This window comes from Microtus ochrogaster, unplaced genomic scaffold (genome assembly GCF_000317375.1).
Source record: "Microtus ochrogaster isolate Prairie Vole_2 unplaced genomic scaffold, MicOch1.0 UNK5, whole genome shotgun sequence".
NCBI classification, from domain to species: Eukaryota; Metazoa; Chordata; class Mammalia; order Rodentia; family Cricetidae; genus Microtus; species Microtus ochrogaster.
Window position 1 is genome coordinate 14,838,732 of NW_004949103.1, and position 19,106 is coordinate 14,857,837.

General features: G+C 42.8%; 1 protein-coding gene across 4 annotated transcripts in view; it reads right to left on the minus strand.

The window, feature by feature from the left end:
• The window catches only part of Adgra3 (adhesion G protein-coupled receptor A3), a 135,663-nt gene that overhangs the window by 41,601 nt on the left and 74,956 nt on the right, over window positions 1–19,106 (minus strand). For all 4 annotated transcript variants that reach the window (XR_003378582.1, XR_003378583.1, XM_005366017.3 and 1 more), the window contains 4 exons: window positions 15,132–15,345; window positions 14,716–14,924; window positions 7,046–7,170; window positions 5,784–5,907 (listed from right to left, as the gene is read on the minus strand). Coding sequence is in view for 2 of the 4 variants with exons in the window: in XM_005366017.3 (XP_005366074.1) it covers window positions 5,784–5,907; window positions 7,046–7,170; window positions 14,716–14,924; window positions 15,132–15,345 (672 nt within the window). In the remaining 2 variants the exon portion in view is untranslated. The remainder of the gene's footprint in view (window positions 1–5,783; window positions 5,908–7,045; window positions 7,171–14,715; window positions 14,925–15,131; window positions 15,346–19,106) is intronic.

Here is a 19,106-nt window from a genome sequence, read left to right on the forward strand (position 1 = left end):
GTGTGTGTGTGGAGAAGAACAGTTATTCCCACACTACACTACATATGGATATAAAAGTATGAGCCTCAGGGCTGGAAGCCGAATGCTGCTCTCGCACAGGAACCAGGCTCTCTTTCCAGCACCCATGTTGAGTGGTTGGTTCACAACTGTCTATAACTCAGTTTCAGGGGACCCAATAATTCTGGCCCGTGTGGGCATCAGCCTCCAAAACACACATACATGCAGACACATAATTTAAAATGTAATTAAATCTTACATAAGAAGGAGAGGAGTAAGCCCCACTTACGTTACTTACGTAGTAATATATACTCTGAAATACGTAAGCCACTTTTTAAACTAAGTCACTGTAGCATTCACTGTAGCAGACACAAAAATCACCAGTATGATGAATATAATCATATGTGAACAGGCAGAAATTAAAAGAAACAGCTTCTGGGCTGTAAGGTTCACCTTTAATTCAAGTGGATCTCTGGGAGTTTGAAGTCAGTCTGGTCTCCAGAGGGAGTTCCAGGATAAAAATTACACAGAGAAACCCTGTCTTGAAGAAGAAGAACAACAACAAAAAACAAAAACAAAACAAACAAAAAAAAAAGAGAGAATGAAAGGATAGAATAGAAAAAAATAAATAAATAATTTCCAGTAGTGATAGTCACATGGCCACAAAGAAATTTCTGTAAGCTATCTGACTTATGGCTCCTGGCATCACCTTGAGGTCAGCATCATTAACCTAAAGCTGCAGGACCAAGGTCCCCTGAAGCCAACAGGCTCCTCACACAGGTGTGATGGTCGACAATGCCTTAGGCCTTAGCAGAGCACAGTAATGGCGGTGGGGAGATCAGATCAAACGATTCAGCATTTAGTTAGGTTCTGCTGTGACATACCCCTAGTGAGTGATCTGGGGGACACTTTATTTCTACAGAATTTGGTTTGCACACTTACACAACAGGCAGAAAATGCCTCCTAGGGTTAATAGAAAAGTTAAAGTCACAGGTGCAAGTAGACAGCGCTTCCTGTTTCCTGATTAGATTTTCCCTTCTGGCTCTCCCAGGCCAGCACAGCACTTCTCCAGATAACAGATATAAAAGGACACTGGAGAAGGGCAGCTGGCACTGTATTTGTAGATAATCATGGAACAGTAGAACAATCAAACAAGGTCCATCCCTTAACATAAAGCTAAGAAAACCAAAGGCAGAAAATGAACAATCAAGCAATGACCCAGTGGTACATGGTGAACTAGAACACAGATTCCTCTCGACACTGGGACAGGCCCCTTCTACCTCCCTCTTTGCTTCCTCCAGCTCATTCTGAAAATCAGTAAAAGGCAGCAGAAAACTGGCACTGATCTAGGAAGCCAGCAGCTGGCACCTCTAACATTCTCTACCAATCTCTGTGGGACAGAATTGTAGACACCACCATCCCATGGGTAGAGTATGTGATTCCTGAAAGGGGGAAGAGAGGGCTGCATAAATTATGTGCATATGCAAAACAGCACCTAAAAATGAACACATCAGGGCTCAGTGACTGGGTGGTTGGTCCACTCTGAGACTGTCAGATAGGTCCAAAGGAAAATGGCTAACTGGGATCCCTTTAGCATCCTCAAGCCCATGCTAGCCTGCTGGCTTTCTCGGTGCCACAACTACCTGCGGTTCTTCTCACCTGATCCTCGACTCTAAGCTTCTCCAGCTCGTGAGCATCCCTTCCCCCAGCTTCTCATTCCTATATAACCCAGTCACCTCTGCCAAGAGCTCCTCTAGTGCTCTCTTTAGTTTCCCTCTCTCGGCTGCCTTGGCTGGCACGCTCTTCCTCTTCCCCTCTCACGTTCCCCTTCTCTTTCTCCCCACCTCTCCCAGCAAAGTTCAGCCTCAGTATCCTTTCTCTCTCTCCTCTGGACTTTTCCTTCATATTACAATATAAACCCTCTTCCCAACCACACCTTGGAGCGGTCATGCAACTGGTTTATACAACTGGTGCCAAAACACTCAGTTTATACAGAGACAGGGTCTCACTGTGCTGGCCTGGAACTCACTGTGCAGACTAGGTTGGCCTTGAACTCGAGAGACTTATTCACCTCTCCCTCCCAGGCGCTTAGATGGAAGGCATGCCTAGCAGGATTTTAGAGTTGGGAGAACATAAGGGCCATGCTACTTCAGCCAGCCTGGCCCATATTTTACAAGAGAAATACAGAAGCCTCAGCTAGGGTGAGAGACTAGTACAAGTGGATGAAGCAGGCACAGAACGACTTTCTCCCCACCAGGACCTGAACTCTCACCGTGTTCTGCACTCCTCACACTCCCAGACCAACCAATGGACTCCTGTTACAATGCAAGAGTAAGCAAGGAGCCTTGAGTCATGAGTACCAGACAAATGCTGCCTTGAGTGCTATACACTGAAAGCGTTCTTTATAAACCTTTAACTGGAGCATTTGTTCTGAGGTACTGGGAAGTCCATGCAATGCCTCTCCTTTTCATTGTAGAGAGATAGTAAAACACCATTTGGTCATTTTTACAATGGTCTCTTCCTATTCATTTCCTTAATGAATAAATTAACGTGTCTGCTTCAGGAAACCAAGAAGCACTTGGGGATGAAATTGAGGACAGTTCAATCAATGAGTGGGCCAGTTCTACTTACAGGAAATATGCTCGACAAGGCTGGAGGCTTAATTTCTATCCTCAAACACAGGCTGCTGCTTCTTCTTCTTCTTTGTTTTTTAAAGTAATTGTAGAGCACCTACTATGGGTCAGATCCTGTGTTGGTTCCTAGATAAATTTAGGACGAGCCAAACTGATACAATTCTCACCTAGGGAAAAGTTAAGTATTCAGTGGCAGCTTTGAGTCCAGAGAAAAGGGAACGTAATTAGGCACTGTAGGATTACAGCAAGCCCTGATCGTGGGAGATGAGGGACAGTATCTCTAAAACTGTTAGTGATGGTGCTGCCCATGTAAGCCAGAAGCAGTGGCATGAATAGGGAAGGAGCAAGAACAAAGAAGCTGTCTTCTGTCTGTGCACTGTGCTGATCCCAGGTTGATTACCTGAAAATACGCTTTCAAGGGCAGAGGAATGGCTGACATAAGCACATCCCACCGCCAAGAAGTGACTGTGTCAACAACACAGGGAGCAGCAGTAGATAACACTTACTGAGAAGTCAGTACAAGACTGCTGCTACCACTAACACTCAGACACGGAGTCTTCGCGGCAGTTCTTACAAACACTCAAATACCTTAAGCTAGTTCTCAGGAATGCCATGATGGATTTATCACCCACAGGCCATAACACAACGTGACTGGGCCAAGCACGGCCTCTGTCTGTGTCAATAAATTTGTTCATCATGCAATAATCATCCAAAAGTCCACCAGTAAGATTAAATGCAGACTTGACACCAACCCGATCTAACCATATAACCCCCATTCAAGGTACCATCACCTACCCTCTGTTCTTACTCTTCTATTTTCTCACAACTGCCTATCTTTGTTAAAAGGAGGTTACGTTCATCATTTTTATCATAATAAGAAGAGCTATCAGTGTGACTATGACTTCTCAGCCTGTTTTTACCTAAGCCTCGCTGGCTGTGTTCTTCACTATTCACTGCAGGCCTAAGTTTCTCACTGTCTGTGACAGGCACTCATTCAGTTCCTCCCAGGTTCCTGCTACTGAATATAACACTCCATGAATATTCATACCCACGTGTATACTCCCACCCACATGAGCAAGGTCATTAAATCTAAGAGTGAAACTGAGGGCTCCAGTGGTTTGCAAACCTTTTCCTTCCCTCACAGGATATGTCTCCTCACATTCAAACCAACAGCATACACAGGATCCTGGGATCCCCATGTCCATCAGTCATACCTGTGGATTAGATGTACGCTCTCGGACTGAGAGCAGAGAGAAGGAGAAGACAGGGCATGGCCAGAGCTATCTGGGAGAGAAGGGAGTATAGCAAAGGTGGGGAAGGAAAACCTTGCCACTATAAATGGGGCAGAGAAACTGAAATAACCTGGGGGAAGTAAGCAGGGCCAGGAGGCATGCATGGGGGCTTTGAAGTGTTTAACGGGTACTTGTGAATAAGGACTGAGGAGGTCTGGAGACCAACGTGGCTTGGATATGCCACCATATGTATATGTCATTGGAGGATCATGTGTCCCTTCTGCCAAAGACAAGGGAAATGATTCCTTTTGGCAGCCGGGAAACTGTTTCTTAAGTTCCTGAGGAATGCTGGCTTTTATCTAACTATGAGAAGTCCTTCTAGTCCATCTTGAGCTGATTTTTCTGGACATATGTCCTTCCTGAGACTTAACCTACTCATCTCCAGTGCCATGCCTGCACAGCTGCCATGCTGGTACAGAAAGCTCCATATTCAATGTTTTCTCTTACAGAGCTGCCTTGGTCATGGTGGATTTTTTGAGGGAGAAAGCTGGCCTTGAACTCACAGAGATCTGCCTGCCTCTACCTCCTCAGTGCTAGCATGAAAGGTGTGAGCTGCTATGCCCAACTGGTCATATTGTCTTAAGACTGTAATTAGCAAGTAACCACGACATCATGTCTGCATACTGGCATGAGACTGTTGTACATTAAGGTCATACTTAGTCTTTCCTAAACTTTCATGCCATTTCTAGTAATATGTGTGTGAATTATTTTTGTTTTTTAACATATATAGTCACATCACCCAACAATTTAACTATCACCTCAATTTGCAGGGAATACGATAGACGCACTGACTATGGGAATCAGGACTTCAAACTGATATTTATATTCTATGTTCACTGCAGCTCTACAATAGCCAAGAGGTAGAAACGGTTCCTAAGTGCTTATAATAAATACAAAAAGGCCCTAAAATGGAATATTATTTGACAATAATAAAGAAGGAAATTGTGTGATATTCAACAACATAAACTTTAAGGACATTATACAATGGTAGAACGTTATATAACCCTGGCAGTCAAAGACCATGAAGCGAGGGGGGGGGGGGCGACTGCTAGCTGATGGAGCAACAAGAATACAGGAGCAGCTGTTGGGTGGGTACAGAAAGGTCACTCCCAGAGTTACACGAAGCAGGAAGTTTCCTACAGAAGATACAGGGGCAGTGTTGCAGTACAGCACACCTGTGGACTATGCACTGGGGGCAGATTTCACACGCTGTGTTTTACGTTGCAATTTCAAACCAGGCCAACAAACTGCCCCCACAACACAGTCAACAAGTGGTAGAACTGAGATGCAAATCCACAAAGTCTGATTCGTCATTATTCTTAGGTAAGCAAAGTACAAATAAAGAAATAAAACTACATTATCTCCTATTCCTACATGGAGGAGAATAAGGTAACATACCTGAAGGGAAGAGGTAACAATGTAAATGCAAGAGTTGAGTATTTAATTCTTTACATTTACCAAACCTAATGGGTTTCTTTGTGTTGCCCAATTCCTCTTGTTTTCATCAGTGGATTAAGCTATTTAAAATCTACAGTCAGAAAAAAAAAATGCCATTTATCTTTCTTACTCAAAGGGACTTTATAAACATTTAAATGAACCATTAAGCACTGTTCAAAGGGTTTGACAGATAACAGGCAATTGCCAAGGACAGAAAGAAGCTTTTAGAGCTAGTCATTAGGCTGGGAATAGGTACTCAAAACCTCAAGAACCTTGGTAGATTGCTTAGTGGGCAGGCTTTAGGCCAGGCTGCAGGTAAAAAGATGTCTCCAGGGAAACAAGTTTTTTGTTTTACACTTAATGAAAGTTATTTTCTAGAATCATAATATTTTTTCCAGCCTAAAACCTTTCAAGTTTGACTTACTGCTTGACAGACGCTGGCATTTCTGGTCTGGGTTATTCCTCCCACGAAGACCACGCAGGTCAGGAAAATATGGAAACACAAGTTCACGAGCATGTGCCAGCTCTTGAGACTGATCCGAATCAAGCTGTTGGGAAAGAGAGGAATGTGAACAGTGGGTCTGTGACGCTGGCAGCAGGGCTCTGACAAGCACCGAGGGGTTAAGTCCAGCTGCACAACGGAGAACATGTAAACGCCTTAAATTTAAAAACCTTACTTACGAAACACATACTATAATTACAAATACACACAAACAATTTGAGGACCCATTTAACTTAACATTGTTTCTTAACATTTAGCTTTATGTATTAAAAAGACACTATGGCATCACAGTGCCCTTTATAGCTATGCAAATTCTCCCCGTTAGAAGAGGGACAACTGGCACTAATGATGTCTAAGAAGCCTGGATTATGTGCTTGGCTCTGTAGAGACGTCTGCAGTGTGCCCATGGGTTTGGGTCCTGACAGAGGAGGCTAGCACACACAGCCTAAATGCCCAATGCCTTTCCTCCTGGCCTTTTGTAATGAAATGTTGAAGTCTTTCTTTCTTTTTCTTTTCTTTTTTTTTTTTTTTTAATACAACAAAATCACCTTTTGTTTCCAAAGCAAATGTCAAGAAATGCCAGGCATGTCCAGCTTAAATAGGAAAATACGTTCTAACAGAATCTTTTGTGAAGCGAGTTTCCTGTTTCACAAACCCTTTTAGTTCATTACTTCCAATCAGAAAGTAAGTTTCCATAGCCGTGCCTCCAATTAACAGAATCCCAATCCTCTGCTAAAATGTCACCAACTTTCTTAAAAGTGCCATCTTTAAAGCTATCACAGCATCGCTAAAGCTGTCAAAGACAAGTGCAGACAGTCTACGACCTAGAGAGACCTCTGCAGGGACGTACAGTTGACAGATCCAGTCTCTTTCAGGCCCTCCTGGAGTAACCTGGAGCAACCTGCACCCGCCACTCCAGCCTCCGACACACACACCTCTATATTCTCTTCCAGGTACCTCAGCAAACTGGAAAGGGGATGATGTCTTCGAGAGAGGAGAGAGGGAATGAGAAAATTCCTCAGGGCTGAAATTAGCTCTGGTGTCTCAGGTAGTAACTTTCCACACTCCAGATTGGCATGGAATGAAGACTAGTGCTCAGTCTATGGTAAGGGCACCGTTGGCGCCACAATACAGCCCCGCTATCCAAGTGCACAGACCTGCAATGGTCAGGCGCACTCTCTTACCTGTGGTGGTACATATAACTGATGATAACGGCCAGGAGACATAAGAGGAGAATGATAGCCGTAGTATAAATCACAGGATGCAGGAGACTGGCTGCCGGGGTATACAGTTCTGACCCTGTCAGATCCTACGGGGACAAAAACAGTTTATAGACTGTTATGAATATTTAGCTACTATAAGTTCCTTGGATGTCTGAAACACGTTGTTGACTAAAACCTCTGGCCCTGACATCTATCTCTTTGTATCAATCCAAGGACGAATGTCCCTTGCTATACTTTTTTATTTTCCTTAGAAAGGAAGAGTTTATCTAGGCTCCCAGTTTCAGAGGACAAGAGTCCATTGTGGCTGGGAAGGCATGGCATGGCCATAGGAGCAGGCATCCGGCAGATCACACTTCCTCTACACACAGAAAGCAGAGAAAAACAGTAGGCAGTGAGGAGAGGGTATAAATGCTCAGTGCCTACCCCAGTGATGTACCCCCTCCACCAACGCTCTACCTCCTAAAAGTCCTATAACTTCCAAACAATGCCATCAACAAGGTATCCAGGGCTCCAATACATAAACTTAGGAAGCCACTACTCATTCAAACCACCACACCACCTATGGTTCGTATCATATGGACTTGTGATGTTCGGCCAGTCACCAGAACCTAAGCCTCGTCTCTGTGCTTAAAAAAACAGGACAAATACCGCATACACTAAGTAACCTTTGGTAACTAACAGAAAGAATACACAATGGTATCCCATAAGATTTTAATGATGCTTTTATTATGAAACACATTAACCAGCTTCCTGAAACAGTGACCAAAACAGCTAAGATAAATCGTCTTACAAAGAGAAAAGTTTTCTCTGTCTAATGATTTCAGCCCTAACCACTTGCTTCTCTATTGGGCATAGGGTAGCATAACATAGTAGAAGTACTCAGTAGATAAAAAGTGCTCGCCTAATGTGGGCTAGGGAACAAAGGGGACATGAGGATCCTAACGTCCTTCACAGGGGCCCTTCAGTCACCTATTGGCCTCCCTGCTCCAACCCACTCTTCACCAGTTCTTTCATCTAGAGTGGACAAGCTACTAACCCAAACCCTACAAGGTAGACCTTTGGGGGACAGTTCATACATGTACACAATGTATCCTGATCATATCCACACCCTACTCCTGTCTATCAAACTCCCCCACCCACCGTCTCCACCAACACAGTTCTTTCCCAAGTTTATATCCTTTTAAAAGAATAGCCTGCAGAGTCCAACAGTCATGTTCAACACTGGACTATGCCCTTACTTGTGGTCCATCTTGAGCAGGGTCCCATAAAAGGTGATCGCATAAAAGTATAGACTCCACCCTCCCTAACGCCTTTCACCACTTAACACTCTCACAGCCACCAGCTGAGACAACATGCCAGATGACAGTGTCTCCAAAACAACAAAAACATCAGACATTAGGTTCAAGTTCCAAAACCACAAACAGACCAGAGAAAATGCAAGATGTGATTTCTGCCCTTGCAGGTCATAGCCACAGGGGAAGAGAAACAGAGTCAGTCACCAATGGCAACAAGCCACTTCACACACACACACACACACACACACACACACACACACACATCTCAAGCATACCGACATTCTCTTACTCATAAAGAACAGGCATCGTAACCCTGCCTCCCTCAGACAAGACACCTGCACCCTTGGCCGTATGCAGCAGGGGGTCAATCTGTAGACCCAGCAGGTCTCCCTACTACATTCTCCATGAATTCCTGGGAGTACGAAACGGTGGTTGGATGTAGGAAGGCGTTAATAGTGATGTATCCATAATCAGAAAGCTCTTGACAATATCTAAAGGAAGAAAAGCTATATGGAAAAGGATGGGACAGTGGACAAACACTCAAGACAAATGGATGGTATCCTCAGAGTAGGAAGGGAGGGGGTATCCTTAACAGAGCAGGAAGGGAAGGGGCATCACCAGCAGAGCATTAGGGGTTACTCTAACAGAGCAGGAAGGGGAGGGGTGAACATCTTCAGCAGAGCAGGGAGCAAAGGCAGGGACACCCTGAATAGGGCAGGGAGAGAAAGAGAAAATTCTCTACAGATGAGGTGGAAGCTAAGAATAGAAAGCTGTAGCTTTAACAAGACAGTATCAGATCATCTTAAACCCAACATCTTAACAACAGAAAAGTTAATGTCAACAACAAAACAGCTAATGGGAAGCTACAGGGGAAACAAAGGGAACTGAGTTCCAACCTTAGAATTCACTGCACCATGACAAGCTCCCGCAGGCGACTCCTCCATTTAGCTGACATCCATGAACTGAAGGCTCACCACAGACAGGCACAGTGCTGAGCAGATATGCAGCCAAAAGACAGCAGTCACTGGCCTCAGAGCACACGGGGTGAACTTGGTAGACAGAAGGAAACAGACAGACGCATCGCCAGTCTCTGGCCTCAGAGCACACAGGGTGAACTTGGTAGACAGAAGGAAACAGAGGCCTCACCCATTAGCCTACAGTGTACACTTGTAAGGGGCCCACAATATGGGTCTACAGAGTAGGGACTCAAGAATGATGCCGTGAGAGGGAGACTCTTTAAAGTATGGGTAATGAACATCAGTTAGATGCCCTGAAAAACAGATATGACCGCCACTCAGTTTCTAGGAGAAGCAGCCATACCGGCATAGAAGTTAAGAGCTGGGGATAGACTTTCAGTATCTTGACAGAGCCACCACACTCTGTTCAGGCACTGGTGGCTTCTGGGTCTACTGAGCAACTGTAGGAATTGGGGATGTTTTCTCCTATAAGACAGAGAGACACCATCATCTCACAGGGCACAGGGATGGACTGAAATAAGATACGCAAAGATACCTCTCACAGTCCTGGGCAGAGCATCATACATGGTCTCAGAAGCAGGTAATAGCTACAGAATCTAAAAGTACCAAATTTTGCTGACGAAAGAAAACTGAGGAACAGCGAATGCTAGAACCTCTGCTCCACCATGGTGTATGTTGCTCAGGGACTTGTCCAAATGCGAAGAAAATCCAGTGGATAGGAGACCCAGAAGAATGTTCTGAGGGCAAACAGTAAACACGTCAGGATCTGCAGGGTGTGCTGTAGGTACTTACTAACTATTCAACACAGAATCATCCAAACCATAAAATCACGCTTAGATTTTCAGCATTTAGGGGGAGGGCAGAGGGAGCAGCATGCTGGATTGAGTATTGTTAGACAATATAAGAATCAGAGGCCACTTTAAAGGTTAGGTTAGTAGGAGAGGAAAAAAGCCAAAGATCAACAAGCAAAAGAGAAATATGAGTGGTTATTATGAATTACATGTTACAGTAATACAGACTGTAAAATAAAAATATGCTAAATACAATGTATAAAAACAGCACTAAAAGGAGAAAAAGCAAAACTATCATTCCTGTTAATAACACTGTTACAGAGGACTGAAACCCTTGAGCTTGGATCAATACTATTTCCAAGTGTGATATGCCCACCCCTAACCACCATGGTTCCTACTCCAGCTCGTAGAAGCCCCATTTCTTTTCTCCCACCTTTCTAACATGGGGTGCCCTGGGCAAGAAGTGACTGGGCTCACATTCCACACTCGGCAAGCACGGTACTGCTTTGCGCATCCGCTCTCTCCCCCATCGTTACATTGGAAGGGGTTCTCTTTGTGTGTAGCAGCAGCTTATATACTTTAAAAGCTGTGTGTAGTCCACGCAAAACTGTTGTACTGATAATGGGCATTTGGTTACTGAGTAGAAGTTGATCTTGATGAATCGTATATTTACTTTTGATTGGCTATACATCCTCAGGAGTGGAGGCCAGGACTGTAAACCATTCCCGTACTCAGTTTCAGTATTAATGTCCACAGCTGACCAAATCATTGCTACCAGTTTCGTTTCAGTTGTTGGGATGTTTCTCAGTTGTTCCTTGTCCTTGTAACCACTGGTATCATCAGTCTTTACTGATAGTGGTTTCACTCAGTCTGTGTCTTGTACTACAGGGCTGTAGTTCTCACTTATACGCTGGTGACTGAGACCTTGAGCCTGTGTATGGATTCTTACAGACAGCTGGTGAAGACAAAGCCCAGCCTGAGTGTGCCTGGGCATTATGAGAGGAACAAGGAAGTGGCACTGGTCCTTACAACTAGAACCGTGGTTCTCAACCTTCCTAATGCTGCAACCATTTAATACAGTTCCTCATGTTGGCATGACCTCTCACCATACAATTATTTTCATTACTATTTTGTAACTGTCATTTTGCTACTGTTATGAATCACAATGTCAATATCTGAGATGCAGGACATGTGACATGAGACCCCTGTGAAAGGGTCATTCAATCCCCAAAGGGGTCATGACCCACAGGTTGAGAACCGATGACCTAGATGATGCCAGTAACAAAAGCATAGCAGGTTTAGGGAGCACTTTGCCCTCGCAACTATTACTGAATGAGCTACTAAGGTCCTACATAGTGTCTACTCATATTTGCTCCTATTGCCCAGTGCTCCTTTGATTCTTTCTAACCCCATTGGCTAGTTCTGACATCAACCCAGCAATCCTAACTTCTGCTGATTTTTCCCCCTCAGGCTCTGGACAGCTTCTCCATAACTAAGTGTACCAGGCTGATGAAAACCAACCAGGCTATTATCTACTCTATACAGAGCAGCAAAAACATGTTTGCATCTCACTCTTCAAAGCACAGTTCTCAGATGGGATCATAAAAAGGAAGCACATGGCTTATCTCCCAAGAAAGAAGGGCATTTAGACTTAACATGAGGACGTAAGAGAACAGCGTGGAAGAAAGGCGGGATGGCATTTATGGCTCAATGAAAGTTTGCAAGAAAACAAGCAACTTTAAGGTATTACCTCTATCTTAATTGATATTAATTACTGTAGGAGAGGTCTAATTTTCTGTTGTAGTTCAGACAATGGACCCAAAGGCTTCATGCATGCTAAATAAGCACTCAGAGATATGCCTACAGCCTTAAGCAGGTTTGATTCTCTTACATGCCTGTACGATGATGAAGATGCAACTCTGAATTTTCCACCCTCTACTGTAACTGTACAACTTTGTCAGCAATCCATGATGCGTTTCCATTTTCTGCCTCTAGGTGGCAGTTACATCTCATAAAACAAGATACCAGAAAATAGGGGGGGAAAGATCTTAGCAGTCTTTGAAAAACTGTGTTTTACATTTTCTAAAAGATTAAAAGTCTGAAAGATAAAAGAATAGCTTATTCCTTCTAGAAAAGGATTATGCTAATTTAAATAGTTTAGAAGAACAGTTAGGAAGTTCAAAAATAGAAGCTTTCAACTCGTATTAGATTAAACAAAAACAAAAGTTTCACATAGTGCAGTATCACAGTGAAGCTTAAAAATGCAGTATTTTTTTGTGTTTCACTTATTTTGCTCAACTTCTGATTAATACTATACACATTTCAGACAACCTTGTATTTCCTGCTGTTTCTCCTTCAAACGTTACCCTCAAGATGTGAGTGGAAGAAAAAAAATTTAAACCAAAACCAGTCACAATGCAAAATTGTGAAACCAAGTCTCAACTGACACACCTACCACACAACTCTTGCTACCTGGGATCATCGAGGAAGAAGAGATGGAAAAGATTTTAAGAGTCAAAAAAAAACCAGGGAGCTTGCTGGGAGATTGTGTGTCATGGCAATGTCAAAAACAAAAAACAAAAAACAGGGAGCTTGCTAGGAGATTGTGTGTCTTGGCAATGTCAGAAGCTCCATCCACAAAGTCTCACCAGCATGGAGGCCCAAACATGAGCTGAACCAGGAGGTCACCAACACAGCAACTAATGTGAAGGGGAAGGAAAGGCACCAAGTCCCAACTTGACCCACAAACTGCAGGCAACTACGGAATGCTACAAGGTGGGGAAATAATCTTCTCCAGAGAAGAGCATACCAATAGGTTGGCTATCCAGTACCAAATGGTCAGCCCTTAAAACATACACACAAGTAACACTATACAGCCCGAGCAGGTTGTATTTATGTATTTAGAAGCGTGTATGCATGCACACATACACAAACAGCAATAATTAAGGGAAAAGAAATTGCAAATTTAAAAGAAAGCAGGAAGAGGTATACAAAAGTATTTGAAGGAATGATAGGATTGCATTAAAATCTAAAAAAAAAAAAATGGAGTTGGCTCAAACTTTAATTAATGCCAATCCAGGGAAGGGGGGATTACTTTTTACTCAGGTATCTTGCATGCATATGGGCGGGGGAGTTGAATGCTATATGGCATGAACAGGGGTCAAAGGATAACTGGAGCCAGTTCTTTTGTTCCACCATGTATGAGTTCCTAAGCTTGGCAACTGTCACTTTATCTACTGAGGCAGCCCACAGGCCCATTACTGCTTTAAGTAAAAGTTACAAAACAGTGAAATGTGAACTTAGAGAAACCAGACACCTCATGAGGAAAATCATTAGCTAACAACACTAACTTAAAACAAAAAAGGATAAATATAATAATAATAATAATAATAATAATAATAAAAGTTGGTTCTAAAGGTACACACCCAGCCACCAAAGGTCCCAAGAGTAGGCACGCTGGAGTACGAGTATGTTGGATATGGTTCAAGTGTATTGTTTACAGCTGTGTGCAAAGACTCATGTGCTACTGACAAGACAATCCTATCCATCTTGCGGCCTCATCTGCCAGCGAAGCAGGAAAGGCATTAAGACAAAGCAGAAGAAAGAAAAATGAAGGAAACACTGAGGAAGATTATTATAATCTGGGCTTGCCCTAAGACCATTTCTAGTGGTAATTGGTACCACACTAAAAAAAAAAAAAAATTCAGCAAATATAAAATAAACCATGTTTCAAGATCACTTATACTTGGATAAAACACTGTCTAGATACCAGATTCACAGTTGGAGCTAAATAAAACAGGGAAGCCTTGTTCATTTCTGAGCTTTGTCTCTCAGACCGGCAGTGATTCCTGTCTGCTCTACACACACAACGAAGATGTTAGCACCATGTAACAACTGTGAAATAGCTACAGCAGCAACTAAGAGGAGTCATTTCAGCGGGATGTGCTCAGGAGGGAGAAGACTAAAGCAAGCACCTCGGCTTTTAAGAGACCTGATTCCATGCTTCAAGAGAAATTAACTTTACAAAAACTAACGGGCAACAGCAATGGTGAATAGTGGGCAGAATAGGGCTGACTGCCAATCAAAGTGAAGACCCTGCTTCGATATCGTTCATGCAGTCACAAAAGTCAAAGTCATTACCATTCAGTCCAATGTTCGTCCTCAACTCAAAAGGTCAGCACTACTGGTGTGTGGTCAGAAAGCCAGGAATAGGCGAAGCTGTACAGCAATCTTTTGATACCCACAGTGCATCCTTTGGCAAATGAATTGCCCTAAGTCGACAACGTTGAACTGCAGAAACAAACCCAAGGTATCTCCATATTTTAAGGTCAGAGCCTAGCTAATCTGATTCCTTACAGGGCTCACCAGCGCATCCCCCACAAAACAAGGTCTTGTTCATTTCACTTGGTAGTAACTCAATTTCCCTTGAAATCCAGAATCACCTCTCCCATAATTAAAGGGAGCCATTTATGTTAAGTTAAAAAGTAAATTCTGCATCTGAGCTTAATTATGCATAGAGAACCATTAGAATATTTAGTATTTATGCATCAAGCTAACAACGGCCACACCATTAGCACAGCGTAGTTGCCCAGGGAGCCGCACTGAATGGTGGTGATGTTCTCATCCGAGTAGAGTATACAGCACCCGTCTGACTTCCAGCCTCCTTGTCCGTTCAGCAAATCAAAGTCCCACTGCGCAGCAACAGCATCTGCTCCATGCGCAATTCGTCGCAGCGTCACATTAACAGGGATGTGCTGGGTATCCACGGTCACGCCATCTGGAGAAAATGGGGAAGCACGGTATTTCTCAAACCAACTTCATAAACAATTAGATGCCAACTTACACACCGATGGGCACTCTGCAAGATCTTCTCTCACCAGTGACTCGTTAACACAACAGCCAACAAAAATAAGCTTTTTAAAGGAAGAGCAACCAATAAAGCCATGGCGCCCCACAACTGTCAGCGACCATCTGCCACACAGACCTATTTTTGTGAGGATCACAGGGGTCACGACTGTCCGCCGCTTGCCATCATCGGCCAACTTGGTGGAGTTTCCAGTGGCTGGAAAAAGCTTCCCGTTGCGGAATGCAATGAGTTGAAGCTTATAGAGCGAGTCATCGGTCGCTCTGACTTCTCGCTTTTGTTTCGGTGAGAAAAGGGAAGAAGGAAGCTGAATAGAGGCCTCCATGATGGTATTCTGAGAACAAAAAGACAAAAAAAAAACCAAAACCATGGTTCAGCATATGAGTATATCAAAACATAAACGATGTCAGGAAGTCGTGAAAATGTTCAAGTTATATGCTAAACATTCTAAAGGTGTATATAAAAAATTAACATTTAAAACAACTGGCAAGTCCAACAAAAAAAAAGGTCTGAGCAACATAGTATGGCTTAGAACAAAAACATAATACACAGAAAAATCCAAGGAATTCATCCAAGCGTTTAAGAATAAGAAAATTGCTAATTTTCCTATGACAGCACACACAGCCCTAGCAGAGAGCATTAAAACAGACCAAGGACTTCAGAGGCCACTCACCTTTACAATGGTCAGGAGCAATTAGGAGGGACAAACACAGCCAGGTTCACACAACAAAAGAACAGAATTTTAGAAAGAAAATAGGAGTTTACATTCAACACACTCTTATTTCAGCATCCGTTTCCTCAAGACTAAGAAACTGGTGCTCGAAAAAACAGAAAAAAACTCAAAGTGCTGGTGGCCGCAGAACGCACTTGATCTCAGCCAAAGAGCAAAGAGGCTCTTTCTGTGTCTGCTGCACATTTTAAGTTGCTCAACAAAAACAATGAGTTCTATACATTCAAGAGCTAACAGTTAACTAACTTGAAAATATTTACTAATTGGAGAATTTATCACAAAGTCATTTTCTTGGCCGCCAACCACTTTTCCCTCAAAGCCAATCTTCAGGGCACCGCACGATTGTTTTCTTGAAGGACAGAGGTAACTCTTTTACTTTAATAACACTTTGGTTCTGAGCTATCTAGAGAAGACTGTACCAAATCCTAAGTCCCCACATAATTGTCCTGCCATGCTTGCAGCAACACGATCTCCACAGCAGGAGTCCTCTGCTCTCCACACTCCTCATGCTGGGCAAACAGGGCCCTAACCACCATGCCCTGCAATTATGTTTGCCTGACAAACTCTTGAATCTATCCATTCGACTTGCTATTAACAAGGCAATTCTGTTGACAATGGAAAAGGCACATCAGAGCACATGGCTAGAGGCCAAGAGAAAGACTTTACACGAGGTTGGAGCAGCATGCTCTTTGGTGGCAGTCATTCCACTAGCCTCCTAGGTGCTTTCCCCTCTTCTGGAGAGCATGCACATCTGTGTCACACAACTAAAGCCTGCAGCTTCCACACATGCCTCATGCCTCACCCTCTGCTCATTAGCTAGACAGGAAGGAATTGGGGCTGCAAATAACATTATTCATTTATCATCACCTATAGACTACTTCCTGTCACTTTCATTCACTGAAAATAGCTCAGTTAATACATTTAACCAAGTCAACATGGCATGTTTACTGAAAAAGAAACTTTCAAGGTTCTACTGAAGCAAATGACTGACTTTATAATGGTTTAAGTGCTCTGCTTACAATGAAGGCACAGCAGATATCTGACAATCATCTGTTGGGTGTTGAGAAATTTACATATTGCTTTAAAATTAAAGATATCATGAAAAATATCCGTGAGAATTATTGTCTAAGAAAAACCATGCAAAGATTTCTACTGCTCTTAAAACTATAGGATGAAACAAATCTCCTCCCCAGAGCTCAGGGAATCCCGCTGAGAAGAGGAGGCAGAAAGAGTCTGAGAGCCTGAGGGGACAGAGGACACCAATAGATCAAGGCCATCTAAATCAACCCAGCAAGGAGCTCACAGGAGCTCACAGAGAGGGGAGCAGCAAACACAAGACCAACATGGGTCTGCACTGGGTCCTCTGAATAATTATTTTAACTATTAGCTTAATGTTTTTATGGGACTAAGCTTGAGAGGGGTCTCTGACTCTTGTGTCTGCTCTTGGGAGTCTTTTTGTCCTATTAGGGTATCCTGACCAACTTCCATATGATAGTTGTTATCTCTTAGGAATCTGTTCTTTTCTAATGAGAGAAAGAAAGTTGATTGGGGGGTTGAAGGAGCTGGGAGGTGTAGAGGGAGGGGTAACCATAATCAGAATATATTGTATGAGAAAAGAACCTATGTAGGGTTAAGCCCGCCCATTTAGGGCGGGTTTGCCTAGGGCGGTTGTTTTGCAATACGTGGAGCGCGCGGAAGCTGCGCTAGCTCTTGCTTTCCTACCTCCTATGCTGCCCGGGAACTTCGGTTCTATAAGTTTTATTTAATCATTAAAATTGTATATATTCTTAATATTTGCCTGCATTTATTCACGCCGGTACATTTGGCGCCCGCCCCATGGGGCCCTGCCGAAAACCGGCCCTGGGTGCGTAGACTATGTACCCTTTCAGCCGGTCCGACCACGGTTGGGGACACAGCTGAGATTCTGAGCTACTGGATCTTTCCCAGTGCCTGCTAAAAGTCATACGGGAGGGGAATATTAGCACTCCCCGGGCCTGCCCTGCCTGACAGTAGCACAAGCGCCTCTGTAACAGTGTAATCACTCTCGCTCCCCTTCCGGGAGCCACCTTCTTCTCCAACCATCCCAGCCGTGTCTCCCCGCCCGTGCTCGGGTCACCTGCGAGCCGGCTCAAACACGGTCCCAAAGTGATTTGGTCATTTTGGCGGCGTTTTCTCTATTCCTTTTCCAGCCCAATTGCTATTAATCAGCCTGGTGTCTATTCCAATTTTGTTTTTGAGTCATTTATTTCAGACTTAGGCCACATGGACTCAAATGGACTACTTCGCCACCACTGGCAGGAACCGATCATTGCAGGTAAAAGAATTTTTTTCTTTTATAAATAAAATATCTGAGAATATAACTGTTTCAAATTTCAACAGCTTTTTTGAATATACCATATGAGAAATTTTACAAGAGGTGCCTATCACCCCACATCTATGGATATTTCTGGGATTCTTAATTTTCCTTAGTACTATATGGTTTGATAATAGGAAAATAATTAAATCTCTTAAGGCAGAGGTTGAACATTTAAGAACTATTGAGAATGACAACAATCTTCTCAAGAATCAGTTTGAAGTTCTCCAGGAAGAAAACAGATCTTTGTTTAACATGACTCGGTTAACTGAACAAAATTTAGAAAAGATACAGACTAATATTAAGGAGAAACTCATTACTATGGAAGAAGGAACAGCTAAATTAGATCATAAGTTCCAACAGTCCCTTTCTATAGGAACTGAAACATTAACTGAGAAAATCAAAACTGCTGAATATGACAATCATATTTACATTTGATATGTTATGACATTGTTTACAAATGAAGATCATTGTCTTCATATTGCACAATTATTTATTCTCTTAATTTTCAAATTAGATAGATATAGGAAATTATATATTTATCATATTTATTTTTAAGTTAATCAAATCTTTTAGATACATAAAGATTATATAATATAGATAATATAATCTTCAGCCTCTTTGAAGAGCTATAGAAAATGGCCTTTAATCTAACCTAGAATTCTATGCCAACGAAACACATTTACTCATGGCAACACCACTCTACTCCCGAAAAAACATTGAGCACCAAAGACACTCCACTGGGAACTTGTCTTCTTGGCAAAACTGGCCTTTGAATTAAGAAAAGCCCATACCTCAACCACTGACTAAAATATGAAACAGGATTATCTATCTTGCCAAGACAGGGTAGGATAATTCTAAGAAAGTTCCTTACATTTGATAATGATATATCAATTATATTAGGCCTTAGCCAAAATTGGTTGACTCAACATTGCAAACGAAACTTTGGATGATTGCCCAGGTAATCAATTGTCTCTATCATTTATTGCACATTCTGAATATCTCTCAATTT